At 42.0% G+C, this 18,261-nt stretch overlaps 1 protein-coding gene across 4 annotated transcripts in view; it reads left to right on the forward strand.

Moving 5' to 3' along the window:
• The window catches only part of REEP3 (receptor accessory protein 3), a 62,798-nt gene extending 49,895 nt beyond the window's left edge, over positions 1–12,903 (forward strand). For all 4 annotated transcript variants that reach the window (XM_061635132.1, XM_061635133.1, XM_061635134.1 and 1 more), the window contains 3 exons: positions 9,982–10,132; positions 10,901–11,052; positions 12,572–12,903. In XM_061635132.1, coding sequence (XP_061491116.1) covers positions 9,982–10,132; positions 10,901–11,052; positions 12,572–12,628 — 360 coding nt within the window. In that variant the 3' untranslated portion in view covers positions 12,629–12,903. The remainder of the gene's footprint in view (positions 1–9,981; positions 10,133–10,900; positions 11,053–12,571) is intronic.
• The last annotated feature ends 5,358 nt before the right edge of the window (positions 12,904–18,261 follow it).

Consider the following 18,261-nt stretch of genomic DNA (forward strand, 5'->3'; position numbering starts at 1 on the left):
CATTATTTTTAATGGGTTTTTTTAAAGTGAAGATGACCTTTTCTTTCTCTCGTGTTGCCTTTTCTTGCTGGTAATCACACCCTATAGGATTTCTGGCCTCTTTCTGCTGTTTTCAGTCAAGTTGAGGTAATTGCTCATGGAAAATTAAAGCATGAAATAGTGCTATGCTACATATGAATTGGGAAATGAGTATGAATCCCCACTGAATTCTCTCCACCTTTTTAGAATAAAGTATTAATTCACTACATGAAACTGAACCATAACTATTCTTGCTCAGTTGGGTGATATTAAAAAACATTAATTTAATTGGGTTGTTGCATTTGGATTCAGTAGGTACTCATGACTTTCTATGACCAGTCTTAAGTAATAAGCCTCTTGGCTCTTGCTATAATTGAGGCACGTAGCTAATGGGCACTAATGAAATCATCATTTGTAACAATAGCAACAGAGAAAAAGAATCTATACACCTTTAATCAAAGGTGTTCTCAGAATAGATGAAGCAAGATAAACTGAACAAGATGAACATTGTCTGCAGTAAATTAGGATGCAAATACACACTTTTGTTGGCATCCCGGAGGCTGGCTGAAGATGTGACTACAATGGGGGTGGGGGATGTCATTCTTGCTCTCTTCACCCTGTCTTAGATATTGCTAGGAAAGTACAAGTATGTCCTTCCGAATAATTGTAACAATGTTTCAAATACTGTTTCGGTGTCCTCTTGATTCTCAATCCCTTTTCACTGCCAATCAATGGTTCATGTATTGTATGCCCTCTTGAATCAAGAAGGTAATGGAAATGAGTAAAAATGTATTGAAAGCTAACAGTGGCCCTGCTTGTCAACTTGCAGATTTGGCTAACATTAAAGAGATACCTTCCAAGCAATGTCCTGTCCAATTATGGGATGTGAGGGTTCCTACCAGGTCAGATGTATTTCAACCAGCATGGGAATGAGATGTGAGGGTTCATACTGAAGTCAAACATATTTCTCTGAGCATTGAAACTTAGACTTTGTGTGAACTTAAGATAACATTTGGCTGTCAAACTGAGAGCTATCTCATTAGGACCCCCACTGTTTGTTTGCTTGTTTGAAAAACACTTGTTTCACTTTTCTCGAAATGAAGGCAAGCTGCTCACAGTAAGAAATGTGAACCTAACTATTTAATTGTTCATATTATATATTATAAAAGCAGGAGAAACTAAAACAAAGCAATAGAGCAGGAAAAACCAGATTGTGGTGAGATACAGAAGTATCAGAGCAGTGAGGCCCAAAGACCTTCTTAAAAAGCAAGATTAACCTGGTACCAGAAGGGACCAGAGTGTTGGGACCCAGTAGGCCTCCCTAGGGAGAGTATTCTCTAGAAGTGGCACCGCAGTCCAGAAGGCCTTACTCCTACTGCAGTAGATACCTGTTAAGGTTCAGCAGAACATGGATCAAAGCCTTAGATCTTGAACAGAGTGCACAAGGAGACTATATAACAGTACATGGGTATTGTTGACCATGGGTAGAGGGAGGTATAGCCATGGGGAAGTGATGAGTTACCATAGAAGATGAAGGCAAGGCTATCTACGCCTTGTTCCTCACTCCCACTCCTCCCATAGACAAATTCCTCATTGCTCATCAGCTGTGCCCACTGGCCTGTGTATGCTGTTGCTTAATGCCAGATTGGTATACAATAAGACCACACTCATGCATGATTTGATCATGGATGAGGGTGCCGATTTTGTGTGCATTACTGAGACCTGAGTGGGTGAGCTGGGAGGAGTTGATCTGACCCAGCTTTGCCCACCTGGATACTTGGTGCAACACCAGCACAGGCTGCAGAAACGGGGGGTAGGGGTTGCTGTGGTCTACAGAACTTCCATCTCTTTCACCAGGAAACCACTCTGTCTTGGAACTAGCTGTGAGGGCCTGTACCTGGTGTCCGGCCATGGAGAAAGTAAACTAAGGTTACTGCTTGTGTACTGTCTACCCTGTTGTCCGGCAGCTTCTCTGACTGAGCTGGTGGAGGCTGTCTCGGCTGTGGTATTGGAGGAGCCCAGAATGATAGTCCTGGATGATTTCAATGTCCATGCTAAGGCTGCCTCTAGTGTTCTGGCTCCGGACTTCACAGCCTCCTTGACGACCATGGGGCTGTCTCAAATTGTCACTGGCCCAACACATAGCACAGGGCACACTCCCTTGACTAGGTTTTTGTTCCAGATGAAGGAAGGGGTGTTCTGGACATAGGGGTGTGGATGTCACCCCATTGTCATGGTCACACCACTTCCTGGTGAAGTTTAGGCTTATGGCTCCGATTCTCCCCTGCTTGAGTGGTGGACAGATTAAGATGGTCTGCCCCCAGAGACTAATGGCATCCATTGGATTCCTGAATGCCCTGGGGGAGTTTCCAATATATAGAGCAAGTGACCCTGTTGAAGTCCTTGTTGTTGCGCTGTGTGTAGTTGTGTTGCTTAATTTCATTTAAAAGCAGCACCACAGCAGCAGAGAGTAACAGCAGATGTTGAAATGTGAGTGTGCCGGCGTGTGCATGCGTTTGCCTAAGAAAGCAGGCTTTTACCCTGCATCAGCATCACTGAGACTTGAGACTTAGTAAAATAAGAAAAGCTACTTTATTTATAGAAATACATAGTAGATAGAAAAGGCATACCTAGTTCTAACTAACTAGCTAAGTTGGAGGCATAACTCCCAGGTGTAGGAGTCAGCCCCATGCTCGGAGAGAGAGAGACAAAGGGAGTCTCCTCTCTCCTGGACAGACGGAGGACAAAGAAATGGAAAGGGCAGAAGGAGGAGGGGCAGGTAAGCTTCTCTAAAGGCATCAAAGTCTAGCGACAGAAGGAAGTCAGTCAGAGCATCACAGGTAAAAAGTAAACAAAGCCTATCCATCTGAAGGACCCTAGCCCTATCTTCCCTCTGAAGCTTAAACAAAAGAACAAAACAGGAGTTGCTCTTGCCCCACTTCCAACACTTGTCACGCTGTGGAACAATGAAGCATGTCAGGTTCTTGACGCAGTTGCCCCTGAGCACCCTCTCCAGCATTGTAGAGCCTAGTTTGCACCTTAGTACACCAGTAGACTAAGGGCAATGAAACAGACTGGATGACGGCTAGAGCACAAGTGGTGAAAGACATGCTGTGAGGATGATTGGGCACAAGTAAAACATCATAACCATGCTTGTGTGGTGGTGAGGGCAACGAAGAAGGCCCACCTCTGCCTCCATTGCATCCTCAAGTAGCCTTCCAGCGGTGCTTTTCTGTATTATCAAGGATCTGATGACATCAGCTCCAGGAAATAGAGTTTTAGACCCTTCGGAGGCCCACTGTGAATTGTTTGCAAGGCACTTTGAGGGTAAAGTTGCTATCCTCTGCAGTGATCTTGATGTCCCATCTACATCTAACTGTAGTCCCAAGTGAGGTGTCCAGTGCAATGTCAGCAGCAACTTCTTGGGATCAGTTTCAGTTGATGCGGCCTGATGATGTGAACAAGGTGCTTGTGATGATGCGGCCAGCAACATGTCTTCTCAACCCTTGTGCTTCTTGGCTTATTAAAGCTTGCTGAGGGAGTTGGAACAAGTGGATTCAGGATATGGTCAACCCGTCATTGCAGGAGGGAGTGGTTCCAGCCACCCTAAAAGAGGTGGTGATCCAACTACTGCTGAAAAAGCCCACCCTGGACCCATTGGTTTGTGACAACTACCGCCCAGTCGCAAATACCCCTTTTTAGGGAAGGTGATTGAGAGGGTTGTAGCACAGCAATTGCAATTGCAAGTTGGATGAAACAGATTATCTTGACCTATTCCAATCTGGGTTCAGGCCTGGTTATGGGACTGAATTGGCCTTGGTCAATGATCTGGATGATCTTTATCGGGAGAAGGACAGTCAGAGTGTGACCCTGTTATTCTTACTTGATCTCTCAGGGGCTTTTGATACCATTGACCATGGTATCCTTCTGGGCTGACTTGATGAGATGGGTATTGGAGGCTCTGTTTTACAGTGGTTCTGGTCCTATCTCCAGGGACGTTTGCAGGGAATAATATTGGGCAATTCTCTTTCGGCCCCCTGGCAGTTGTGCCCCCAATGCTGTTTATTATCTATATGAAGCCCTTGGGAGTGGTCATAAGGAGATTTGGGGTGAGATGTCAGTAGTATGCTGATGATACCCAGCTCTATTTCTCTGTAATACCTAAATTGGGAGAGGCCGTGCAAGCCCTAGATCGGTGCCTGGACTCGGTGGTGGGCTGGATGAGGGCCTGTACATTGACTATGAATCCTGAAGAAAACCATAATGCAAGGCCATATGAAGCTCAACATCCGTGCGATGTAACTTAAAAGTTTATGGCTTCCATTATTGCTGTGCCTGCCATTCTCAGGATTTCATTTCCACAACTTCAAACACTGCAAACCCTAGATGGTATGCAGCCAAAGCAGCTTTTCATTTTGCTTTCTTACATAGCATTTTAAATTTGGTAATGCTTTGCCTATTTACCTTATTCTTACCATTGGAGCTGTTAGTAAAGGCCATTATATTTCCAAATACATAATGTATTGTTTTGAGATGTTTCCTCTGCTAGTTTATCTGCAGAGGATCATAATAGTCTTTAACTAATGTTAATATGTAGCTTTTTGCTCAAAGACAAAGATTTGTTTGAGTGTTTCTGATCAAGCTTACCATGTTTCAGATCTATGTTTGGTTAGGTTATTATATATCATGCAACCTCTAAGAACTATTGTGTTGACAGCTAAAAACAAGAAAATGAAAGGCCTGAGCTGTCCTTTGTTAACCACATTTGGGGAGACATTTGATTTAAGAGGATAGCTGTTAGTGAATTAATTAATGAAGGCAGAATATGAGACATTCAAACTTTACAGCAAGGAAATTAAAATTTACATGCTTAAAATAAATCAGGCAAATGCAACTTGCATAAGCATCAGCTTGCATGTTTCATAGTTGTGTTTTAATAGAATTTGGAACTTTATGGCCAGGAATCAGGTTGTATCAGATGGAATGGGTATATGGGGCACACTTAGGTCCTATATAACAGGAGGACACAAAGGCAATATAGGATAGGAAGCTAGTTGGGTCAAAGATGCTGTGGAGGCCTATAAAAAGAGATCTGTAAAAATTGTCAAGATAAGTGCACATTATGAGACTAGAAACATTCTTATTTTTATTGGAAAGTTGAGGTTCATTCATATAGAAATTCTGTGCCAGATAACAAGTAGAATTTCAGAAAAACTACTACTCTGGGGTGTGTATTTAAGCTGTCAATTGAAGATTTAGGGAATTACTTCTGGAATCTAGTTCTGTTGATTTCAGAGCATTCAAACCAGCCTAAAATGGATCATACAGAAGACCAATCTAGTCCAGAATCATGTTTCTAATAATGATCAGTTAAATGCTTTCAGGAAGTCTGCAAGCAAGGCTTGAAAGAAACAGCATCTCACATTTAGAGGTATAATGGCTCTGAACATGAGGGTTCCACTTCGCTGTGGTGGCTAATATCCATTGATAGACCAATCCTCCATAAATTTGTTTAATCTTTCTTTTAAAGATGTAAGTGCATTCTGTGGCAGTGAATTCCATAAACTGAATGTTGTGTGGGCACTGTACTTTCATTTCTTCTGTACCTACAAAGTAGCTACATGGGAGGGGCTCTTTGCACAAAGCATACAACCCTACCTACTGTCCACTAGGCAGGTGATACATGTGGCACTCAATCACTGTGTTTCTGCTGGCTTTTGCCTTACATTTTAAATGCTGTTTTTCTTGCATTACATTATTAGTGCAGTATGTCACTTTGGCTTCCTGACTCAAGAACGGCTCTTATGAATAACCTCTCTATAACAGTGGCTGCATTTGAATATTCCAATCTGGAATATTGGTGGGAACGAGCCTGTCAACAATTGTACATCTTCCAGCGCAGCTGCAAAAAGGATAGCGGATGCTTTTGTTTATCTTAACTGCAGTTTAGTATTACCTCTAAACCTTAAACTGTGGTTAATCATAAACTGTGGCTGCTTTGAAACAAGCCAGCTTCATAATCCTTAGTTTCAAATTGTCTTCTTTCAAACCAACCACAGCTGAAATTAAACACTGTCAGGTTTGGACCATGCTAGCAGCATTACATCTAAAAAAGAAGTGAAAGCTTCCAAACTCCTTGTGGTGGTTGTTAAATTTAGTACCTGCCCTTCACCAGTAGTCCTAGGGATTACAATTTAAAATTCAATATTAAAAAGTTAAAACAAATTAGTCACAGGAATAGGGTAGGTTCTTAAAATGCATATCGCAGGTTCCAAAAGCCAAGGTTAAGAGCATTCATCAAAAACTGTATAATGAAGATGCTAGACATACCTCTGTGGGGAGGGAATTCCACAAGTTAGGGGTTGCAACAGAGAATGCTGCATCCTGGGCCATAACCACCCCTGAATTTCTGAGGAGGGTGGAACTACCAAAAGTACAATTTACTTAACACCTAAGGGGGGGTCTGTGGGGAAGGAGGCAGACTCTAAGATATTTGGGGCTGAAATCATTTAAGACTTTAAATATGAATGTGAGCACCTTCAGTTGGGTCTGGAGGTAAATTGCCAACCAATGCAGCTGTTTTAGAACAGGGGTTATACGAGTTGTAAAGGCAAATCCAACTAGTAATCTGGCTGCTGCATTTTGGACTACTAGTTGAAGTTTCAAAGTTTTCTTAAGTGCAGCCCCATGTAGAGCACATTGCAATAATCCAATCTAGAAGTTACCAGAGCGTGGAGTACTGTGGCCAGGTTATCTCTGTCCAAAAGCAGCCATAGCTGGCAGACATCCATAGCCGGAAATAGGCACTCCCAGCCACACTTGGGCCTCAAGTGACAATGTTGGATCCAGGACAACCCCCAACCTACAAACCTGCTTCTTCTAGGGGAGTGCAACCCTGTCCTTAATAGTTTGTTTCCTAACCTTCTGGGCTTAAGAACTTGGAACACCTAACACCTGTCACTTTTCAGTATTCAGCTTCAATGTTTTGGCCCATATCAAGCACATCACTACCTTCAGGCCCACCCTTAGCATGTGCAGGGCCCGGGGCAAAAGCATAGTTGGGCTCCCCCCACATTCCTTCTCTCTATATATTTATATTTATATGGAGAGAGAGAGAGAAAGAGATTTTATTTATGAATATATGTAATTATAGCCTAGCACCATCGCCTTCATCCTGGCCCAAACACACCTGCAGCCATAGGGAGGCTCACAAAGGCTCCAGTAGATCCTGCCTCCGGGTGCCCCTTTGTGTGTCTTGTGCCCACTAAGGCCATGCCATCCAGCTGCAGAGGGCGGCAGGGCCCCCAGAAACAAACAGCAGGCCCGCGGGGGGGGCTGCCTCCCCAGGTCACAGAACCACAGGTCCTGCCAGCATTCCGTTCCCAGCAGCTGACCGAGAGGGTTCTGTGCACAGTGGCCTCTGCTAGCCACCATTCACCCACATGTCTGCACCTCCACAAAGAGAGCTCCCGCCGTGCTGCCTCCAAGACCGGAGAAGACGCAGCCCCCAGTTGGAAAATGAGGCGCGATGACTGCAGCTAGGGAGGACCACCGCTCAGGCCCATTGTCGGGGGCCCCCTCTCTGCAGGCACAAAAGAAGCGCATCAGGGAGGGAAGCTGTGCTCAGCCCCCTCCCCGAGATTCTGCCCCTCTGCCATGGAAGGCGATGCACAAAGTGGCACGGTGCACCATCCCGTTGCATTCTGTGGGAAAGGAGGAGGGGCGGCGGCAGGACGGGGGTGAGGTGCCCAGCTCCCCTGCCGGGCCCTTAGGCTTGATGTCCGCGGACGCGCCTTTGCCGGCCTGTGCCAGCCTGTGCATAGGCAACTCCCCTGCTCCACAGCCCCGGCCCAATCCACGCGCAGCAGAAACCCGTGCCACCTGTGTTGCCCCCACCCCAGTGTCAGCTGGAGTGACATCTATTTACATTGAATTGCCAAGCGTGGCGTGTGGGGGGGGGCAAGGTGTGGGGCCGGGGGCAACTGCCCCACTTCCTGGTGCCTAGGGGCAGCTCTGACTACCTCCAAACACCTGTGTAGTAGCTGCCTTTCCTGATGCAGATGGAGCAGAGAGATAGAGCTGGGTGTAATCCACATAGTGTTGACACTTCCCTGCAGAACTCCTGATGACCACTCTCTATTATGCAAATGTTAAATAGCATGGGGGACAAGATGGAACCCTGTGGGGATCCCACAAGAAAGCTCCTATGGCATCAAACAGTAGATTCTCATAACTACTTTCTAGAAATGGCCGTAGAGGTAGGAGCAGAATTACTGAAGTACAGTGCCTCCATTCCCCATCTCCCTCAATGCTCCCGAAGGATACTACAGTCAATGGTATCAAAAGCCACCAAAAGATCAATAAGAATGAGCCAGGGTCACACTCTCCCCCACATCTCTCACCCAACAAATGACATCAACCAAGGCAGTTTCAGTGCCATTACTGGGGATAAAACCATATTGCACTGGATCCAAATATTCAGTCTCTTCCAAACATGCCTGAAGTTGGACTGCCACCACCTTCTAAACCACCTTGCTCAAAGGGGATATTTGTCACTGGGCAACAGTTGTTTAACACTTCTGGGTCCAGGGAGGTGGTCTAAAGGAGAAGACCTTCAAGGCAGATAGTCATCCACCCTCCTCCAGTGAAGCATTTATTACTCCCTGGACCCACCCAATCACCCTCTACGGCTAGCTCCAAGAAGCCAAGATGGGCAAGGGACAAGGGGGCAAGTGTTTGGCCGCACTTCTTCAAGTAGCTTGTCCACGTCTGTAGGCCACAATAATTGAAACTGAGCCAGAGTTATGCCAGAGGAAGATGGGGAGGGAGAAATGCAAGAGCATTACAATAGCGCAGGAGTCACCAACCCTTTTGGGCCCATTGATGCATTTGGAAACTCTAGAAACTGTCATGGGCAATGCATGCACACGCACACACTGTAGTCCTGTCCCACGCATGTGCATACATTCACTCCTGCCCTAGCAATTAGCAACTTGACATATAGCCATATTCAAAGTGTGGCTTTTGATTAAACATTCAGCCCCTTTTAAAACTTTGTGGAGTTTATTAACACCTTTGTTTAAAGGAACAAAATCCTTCCTCTCTGGACTAAATATATAGCTAATCTACATTTTTTTAAAAAAACAAACAAAACTGTAGCCTTCCTTCCTAAATTATTATTAGTTTTAAGTGCTCTCACATTAATCACTAGGTCGAGGGTCCCTCTCATTAAAACTGTCAATGCCATCCAAATCAGTGCACTCTGTTGTGGCTCTTGAGTTGCATTTCTGCGGCTTTCTATGTAACTTATTGGGATTGGGATATAATTTAGCTTAGCATTTAGAAGTATTGATAGATAAGGAATAATATTTATTCTAGTCAAAACTGTCAGCTTGCCCAGGACATTTTCAAAACCCTCATAATTATTAGAGGTTGACAAGAGATAGAGGTTTTCCAAGTGCACTTTTTTGCAGCTCCATTTCTTTAGGGGCACTTACAGATGATATATTGCAGTATTTATAGCACAATCCTGTATGTTTATTCAGGAATAAATCTCACTGATTACAATGGGAATTGTCCACAGTTGGGAGTGAAACTGTATAATCCACTATGTGTAATTTAACACTGTGATGCAAAATTAGGAAATTTCTGTTAGATAGGTTTTTTGCAGAGCATAACTCTTACATATGGTTAAGATCTAATGTGATTTTTAAAGTGAAAATGACTGGTTTTATAAATTGGTTTACTAATGTAAATTTCTTTTGTATGACACAAGCTGAAGTTTATGGCTGAGCAAAGTGCTGCCTAAAAGAACACAATATGTTGGAAGCAAATGTAAACACTGCATGTAAATGCCTTATAATAGTATGACCCTGTCTTTGAACCATTACAGATCAGCTTTGAAGAAAAGAATCTAAGTTCATTTCTCCTCTTGAAACATTTTTCTCCCTCCCCATTTTTCAGGGTCAAGGGGCAATAACTGAAAAGTTGCGGAGTTTTAGTATGCATGACTTAACAGCTATACAAGGAGATGAACCAGTGGGACAAAGACGCTACCAAACGTTACCTGATACAAAAAAGAGAGGCAAAAGCACCACCACCAATGAAGCTTTAGGTTTGTATATTTTACTAGGGGTTGTGCCCCTGCTTGCTTCACTCACTAACCCTGTACAGTGAGAAGGGAGGTGGGAAAGACTTTGTTGTGTTAACTTCTGTGGTGTATCAATCTCTGCTATTTCCCTTGTTAAGACTTTTAAAAAAAAACCCTCAATGTTCTTCCCTTCCCAATCTATTCAGACCTCTCCCATTGTTTTAACCCACCACCTTTCCTCTGTCAGCGTCCTTCTTGCTCTCATTTCAGTTACTGCTGTTGTGCAGCCTGCCTTCTCTTTGGCCCTACCCTGCCCTGACTTCATGCAAATCTAGGATTGTGATGTGGCACTACAAATCCTCCAATGGGGGTTGCATGATGACACATTTATATTTTTATTATATGTAAGAAAAGAACTGGGTTGTTTCTCTTTTTGCTACATTAAGTGATGTCTGACTTAAGTCATACTCTGAGTAGGCCCACTGAAATCAGTGAACATTAAGCTCATTGATTTCAGTGGGTCTGTTCTTAGTATAATTCACATTGGATATTGCCCATTAAATTTTGTGAAAAGCAAACAGCAACATAAAGATCACCACTTTTTTTTTTGGTAATTGAAGAAACCTTATTTCTGCAAACTTGATCAGGATACCCCAGCTTTGTCTAGACTCATGCTATCTAATGTTTCATAAAATCACAGGTTTAAGAACTTTAATTTTCTGTTTTTTTTAAGGTAGAGAACTGTAATTCATTGGTATAAATTAATAAATTATTTTGAACGTATAATCTAAGGTTACAGTATTCCATTAAAAAAAGATTCTGAAGATGATAAGACAGATGAGGAGAGGGAAGGGACCTATTCAGAAGATGAGATATTTGTTCAGAGAGGTCTCCGGCGAACGCAAAGTATGAAATCAGTAAAAACGATCAGAGGCCGCAAAGAGGCAAGTAAATCTCTGTTTGGCAATATAAAGTTCTTTGGAAAGATAACTAGCATGTCTCTTAGTATATCAACATCATTTATGCTACAGATGAACATTTTTCATTGAGAGCAACCAAAAATGGAGATAGTTTTTTTTTAATCTGGTGTCTGCAAGATAGCAAAGTATAGGGTGATAAATATTTCTTCAATGTCCCTTTTTTGAGATACTATCTAACGTAATCTTTCTATAAATGTGGGACTTATGATTACTTTGATCAAATCAAAGATGTTAAAATCTTCCTTTACATTGTTAGTCTGTCTGGCTTTGTGATGATCTCCCATTGAGGAGGATTATATTCTGCTTCTTAAGAAAAAGGATGGTCAGTCAGTGATCACTTGCACCTTTTCCTAAGATAAAAAGAAGCAAGAGACTGATATAATGCATGCATAGTTTGATGCAATAGAATTCATAGCCCAAAGGCTTTTAAATGTTTAACTGTTGTCTGATAATACTACCATAGTTGGGTGATCAAATTGTTGTCGCTTAGTTCCAAGGGCACATCTGCCAGTCTCTGCCTTTTTAAGGCGATGCACTAGTTCCCTCTTAACAATAATTAAGCAGCCTTCCCCAACCTGATGCCCCCTAGATGTTGCTGGACTTTGGGCCCAATAACATCTGGAGGACACCAGTTTGGGAAAGCCTGGGTTAAGCAATCAGGAGCCAGCTGCTCATTCCTTCTATTCCCTCCTTTCTCATGAGTGTATTCCTCCTCTTTTCCACCTTAGTTTAGCCATAGTTTAGGGAAAGTAGGAATTGACTGAAACATTTGGGTTCAGAGCTTTTTAAAAATGGTATGAAATCCCTCTAAATTATGCTGAAGATGGGAGAGGACGAAATGTGTTCCTAAGGGTTTTGGGGGAGGATGTTCCAGTAGTTGGCTTCTGATCTCTTAATTGTGGTTTAAGTGGAAGTCAGACAGTGCTAATTTGTTCTAGCCTTCAAATTTATTTGCTTTTATCTGTTTGTTCGTGATGTCCTGCTTTGCCAGGTTTGTCTCTGTGTTATTTTTCGGTTCATTATTTTGTCAAATTATGGAGAACTTGCATGAGTTAAAGGGAACAAAAAATGGGGAGAGAGTACAGTAGCTCTTGATGACTGTGCTAATTATTTTGCGTCAACCTTGCAGCCACTTGTGTGTTTAGTAGTGGCCATTTGGGGGTAAATGTAGAACAGGGGCAGCCAGCATGATGTAGTTTTTGGACTACAACTTCCATCAGCCCCAGCTGGCTTTGTCGGGGATGATGGGAATTGTAGTCGAACAACATCTGAAGGGGACCCCACTACCTCTGTGCATAGAATGACAATTTTTAAAGATTGCTAATTGTCTGAAGCTGCTTTTATTGTGGATAATAACTTTCATTCCCGTCCCTGTGCTATTCTTACATATGTCCTTCCCTGACAGAAAACAAACAACCCATTTTGCAACTTTTGCATCAGATTTTGCTATACATATCTAAATCTTCCACATTTGTTCTTTCAGGTGCGGTATGGCTCATTAAAGTACAAAGTGAAGAGAAGACCACAAGTGTACTTCTAAGTGATCTTCACAAATCAGCTTGTCAAACTGCTATATTAGTTGCTTCCTGCAGGTCCACAATAGGCCTGATCCTGTGCAGGACTTCCACTTTTTCTGAACATGTGTGGATTCCCATTACCAGTGTAGAGCACTTCCCAGATTATTGAAGAGAAAGAGGAAAATCTGCATGCAAAGAGTTCTGCGTGCATATCTGAGTTACTGGCCACTGTGTTTAAGATGTATACATAACAAACATTCAATCATAGTGGTAAGAATATATTGCTTTAAAGAGTGGAGTTTTGTTTAATCTCAGTTTCTTAAAGCTAATTGCTAATACGTTTAGGTTAGCATGTTAGGCTTCTGTACTTCATAAATGAAATAATTTAATGACTGGCTCTTAGAGGCTTTTAATTGTGGCTTTTATGGATGAGCATTAAGTAGCTGCTTAATGTCCAGCACTTATTGAAGATCTCAGCACCGAACTTCCTTTCTACACTTTGAAAACTTATACTTGAATACATTATTATTCCAAAAAAAAAAAAGTTAAAATCCAGTGTAAGAGAAATGAGTGTAAAGCTAGAGTCTCTTGCAATGAATCCTCTTAATGGCTTGGATCCAAAGAACTACTTAGGGTCATACAAGGGGTTTCTGCTACTAGTGGAGATCACTTTCTTAAAGTGTGAGAAATTGCTTTTGAAACTTTCCTCATGGGGAGATTGCTGTTCAGTCTAAAATTTATTTTAGTTGAAATTCTGTACATGGCATAGATATATTTTTATATAAGTTTTGCAGTATAGAAATGAATTAATAATAAATAATAAAGACCCCTTGGGCTCACATAATTTGTTTTGTATATATATCTGTATATTGCTTTACTGTAACCAGTAATGTGAGGGTATTCTGTGCTTACAACCTAGTTGATCACTCAAAAGATTATCTCTCCAGAGAAGTAGCTGTTAGTCTACTGCCGCAAAAACGACAAAGAGTCTTAAGGCACCTTAATGAGCAAAGAAATGGTAATGGTTTAAGCTTCCATGGGCTACAGTCCACTTCATCAGATGCATGAAGTATTATCCTGTATAGGTACATATGGACATGGGGAGGGGAAGAGGAGATTATAGAAAGTGAGGTCACTTCCTTTTCACAGGCCTTGGGTAGCATTCCTACACTTGTTTTACACAAAGCCCCTCCCTCTGCCACAATCTAAAATACCTACTCACCAGCAACAGCAAGTGACACAACAGACGCAGGGACCAGACCCTGTGGCAGGCTGAACTGCCAACTTTGTTTACATACTTACTCTGGCGACACTGTTACAGGACCTAATAATGTCATCCATAGCATCAGGGGGTCATTCATCTGCTCATATTCAAATGTGATATATGCCATATTCCTCCAGCAATGCCCTTCTGCATACTACATGTGACAAACACCTCAGTCTCTGCAAAATAATCAGATATCAGAAATGGCAATATTCCAAAGCTAGTTAGGGAGCATTCCAACATTCCAGGATGCTCTGTAAATGACCTTAAAGTAACCATCCTGAAACATGAAACTGCTGAATTACAATGCATCAAGAGGTTAAATCGTATCATTGTGGATTAAACCAAGACAAAGACTCTTTAGCATAGGAACATAGGAAGCTGCCTTATACCAAGTCAGACCTTTAGCCCATCTTGCTCATTGTTGTCTACACTGACTGGTGCCTGCTCTCCAGAGTTACTTCCCAGCCCTGCCTGCAGCTGCTGCAGTTTGGATGTAAGACCTTCTGCATGCAAAGCAAATGCTGTACCACAGGACTATGGCCTTTAATGTGTTAGCTGGCTTATTTATTTTATTTAAAATATTTCTATCCCGCCTATCTACTCTACAATAAGGCACTCAGGGCGGCTCACAATAAAATCACAAAAACATTAAAACAGATAAAAATACATAAAATACAATTAAGAAATAAAAGGGAGTGATATTAAAAGGGACTAAAAGGGGGGGATAAAATCAATTACAGGCTGTACCTTCAGTTCCTCCCAAAGGTTCTCCAGAACAAGATAGTTTTCTGAAGTCTCCAGAAAACCATCAGGGAGGAAGCAGACCAGGCTTCTTGGGGTAGGGTATTCCAGAGCTTGGGGGCCATGGCTGAAAAGGCTCTCTCCTGTGTGCCTGCCAGTCTGACATCTTTCATTCCAGGCACGCAGAGGAGTCCCTTTCACCAGGTAGTGTTAAACATGGAATTATCACAGCCTATGCATACTTTTTTCACATTTCATTTCTCTCTTGACCTCACTTCTTGTGATCCAACCACTCCCCCCCCCAAAAAAGGGGGTTGTATATACGTCTGTAACTGGATAACTGATGAAGTGGACTGTAGTCCATGGAAGCTTACGCCCTACTAAGTTTGTTAGTCTTTCATGTGGCACAAGACCCTTTGTTATCTGTTTCTCGACACATGCATTGATTTGTATTGTCATTCTAATGAGTTTTTTCAGTGTAAAGATGACCAAGGAATATAGAAACCTGCTTTAGAATCAGACCATTGGTCCATCTAGTCCAATACTGTCTGCAGTAATAGCATCTCTCCGATGTTTCATGCAGTAATCTCCCCCAGAAACACCTCGGGATGTTAGGGATTGAACTTGGCTCCTGCTGCATGCAAAGCATGTGCTCTTATCAATTAATGTTACCTTTGTATTTATTTTGCTCTTATGAGTACACCGCTACATGCGAGAGAATGCAGCTAAGTAAGATGACCTTTTCTTTTGGTTAGAATGTATATAAAGGAACTTAACTACAAGTTGAAAACCAAAAGATCTGAAATCTTTCCACCAGATACTAGCAGTCATAGTGCACCGTGTACTAGACCAGCCTTTCCCAACCAGTGTGCCTCCAGATGTTGTTGGACCACAACTCCCATCAGCCTCAGCCAGCGTTGCCAATGGTCAGGAAAGATGAGAGTTGTGGTCCAACAACATCTGGAGGCACACTGGTTGGGAAAGGCTGTACTAGACACTTCAAACTTAAGAAACAGAAAAACATACAGACCTGAAAGTTAGTTGTTTCTCCTATTATATTAGAGTCCTGTGTTTGTAATGTTGGTTTTTAAAATCATCTTGTATATGTTTTATTTTTTCGTTGTGGTTGTGTGTTACCATTTTTCTTGTACAACATTGAAGGCTTTACGTTGGGGCACTGCTCAGAACTGAAAGCCATTTTAGGAATACAGAGAGCAGTATCCAGTGAAGTAGTTCTGTTAGCACAAGGTTTTCCATTTGCGCAATGGAACTTCCCCTCCCTCTCTTCTCCCCAAGTGCCATCCCCAACTCTGCTCCAGAGGGTTGGAGGAACCCCAGAACAGATTTAGGGGGCACACAATGAGAAGGAGGGAAAGTTCTGTTGCGCAAATGGAAATCCTTACGCTAACAGAACTACTTCTTTGGATCTTGCTCAGAGTAATTGGATAGTTGGGTTTATGTCTTTATTTTAGGTAAAGGTAAAGGTAAAGGTGTCCCCGCACTTGTAGTGTGAGTCGTTTCCGACTCTTAGGGTGACACCTTGCGATGTTTACTAGGCAGACCGTATATATGGGGTGGTTTTGCCAGTTCCTTCCCCGGCCTTTCTTTACCCCCCAGCATATGCCAGGTACTCATTTTACTGACCACGGATGGATGGAAGGCTGAGTGGACCTCGACCCCTTTTACCAGAGATTCGACTTCCTCCTTCTGTTGGAATCGAACTCCAGCCGTGAGCAGAGCTTCGGCTGCGTTACCGCCTCTTACCACTCTGTGCCACGGAGGGTCTTATGTAAATTTTATGTAAAACAAGCATAATCAGTAGAGTTATGTTGATACATTTCTGTGATGTCCTTTGTGCCATTTCAAAGTAGCATGTGGAATGTTTTAAATCCTGATACCTGTAAGTGTTCACTACTTAAGTGCTGGCTCACAAAACACTTGCTATGTTTTGCTAGATTCCTGAGGGGTGGCTTGCCCTTTCTGGTCAGGTGAATTGTCCAAATCTGTTAGGATAACCAGGCATGTTAATATTGCTTCTGGATGCAAGAATTATGTCACGTCCTCAGTTATTAAATAGTATTTAAGATGGAATAAAATGACAGTCACATTTTATCATTGACCTTCACAGCTGTGATTGCTGGAACCTTTTTAACTGAACACTTGAAAAAAATTGCTGCTGTTATATCCGTTGGTACTAGGCTTTAACTTGGAGTAAATTGATTCCAAAGGAAGATAGGTTTCTTGCAGCGAAGAAACTTTCTCAGACAAAATATGTAAATGTTTTCCATTTTTTATTTCATGCCATGTAGGAGTGTCTCTTCTCCAGAGACAAATTAACTATTTATGCTGAATACTGGCAGCTTGCCCGAAATGAAGAACTAAACCACTGTTTTCTTTTCAGCTTTAGAAATGGGCTTTAACACATAGGAAACAGCATCTGCCTTTACATTTTGGGTTCAAACTATCAACACAATTAGCAGTTGTGTGGATTGCTTTTTAAAAGTAAGTTACAGGCAGTGAGGTGGAGCTGATTGGCATAGAGCAAATAGAAACGTTTTTCCCATTGCAAATGGGGTGAGGCAAGGCAGATTGGGGGCTTCTACTCCCACACTAAGTTTTCAGTCTGGATTGGATCCCCTGGTATTACAATTTACTTAAGCCACCCACACAACTGCTAATAGGTGAATGTCATCTTGTCTAGTTTGGCCCTCAAGTAGCTACTAATGTGGCTACAGTGAGGGTAGGAAGAATGAAGTGTGGTATCTAAATTAGAGGTGTGTGGTCATAACCCACCTTCTCTTTCAGAAGTCTTTCTGTTCAATAAACCCTCTGTTAACAAAATTTAAATCAGAGGGTTTTTAAACTAATTCTATATACTACCAGAATGCAGTTTTAAACAAACAAACAAAAACCTGTTTTCAAGCTGCATATTAGTGCTTATTTAGCTGTTAAAATAACTTGTTACTTGTTATATAACATGCATCACACTGGGTCAGACAAAACCGTCCCCCCAACTTGTATCTGTCTTCCCCCAACTGATCAAACCAGATAACTAAAACAAAATTGTATAGACAGCAATTTCAGCTATTTTTTTGGTGTGTACTTATATCATGCACACTTTTTAGTGCATACTCAAAAGTTGCACGAGGTGCTTAAACACATTTGGTATTGGTGTGATTCTCAGGAAGCTGTTGGTTGGCGAACTCTTCCTGGCATAATTGCTTGTATTGGAAAACTCAAGGCTGCTTCATGGAAGCTACATTTGGCTCATTGCTCAGACACTCACTCAATGGGGTCCATCAGTGAAATGAATTAACAGCTGTTTTTTTCTCCTAGCCTTGTCCATTTTTAGCTTCTTGGATTCAAACAGCTTTCTGAATTCGAATTATGGCAAAGTAAATGCTACAAATTAAATGTAACGGTTATACTATGTCAAAAACAAGATACTTTAATGAAAGATAATAGGGCTTCCACTAGATCAATGTATATGAAGTATTTATTTTGCAAAAGAAATGTGTGCAAAGCGAACATTTAAAACTATTTTCAAGGACTGCTGCTTCTACTTACCAGTTCTTACAAAATGCAATTTCTACTTTTTGACTAATGGTAGCTTTGAAAACTTTAACTTTCTTATCTGTAATAATTAAC

Source organism: Rhineura floridana, chromosome 7 (genome assembly GCF_030035675.1).
Source record: "Rhineura floridana isolate rRhiFlo1 chromosome 7, rRhiFlo1.hap2, whole genome shotgun sequence".
In the NCBI taxonomy this organism is placed as follows: Eukaryota; Metazoa; Chordata; class Lepidosauria; order Squamata; family Rhineuridae; genus Rhineura; species Rhineura floridana.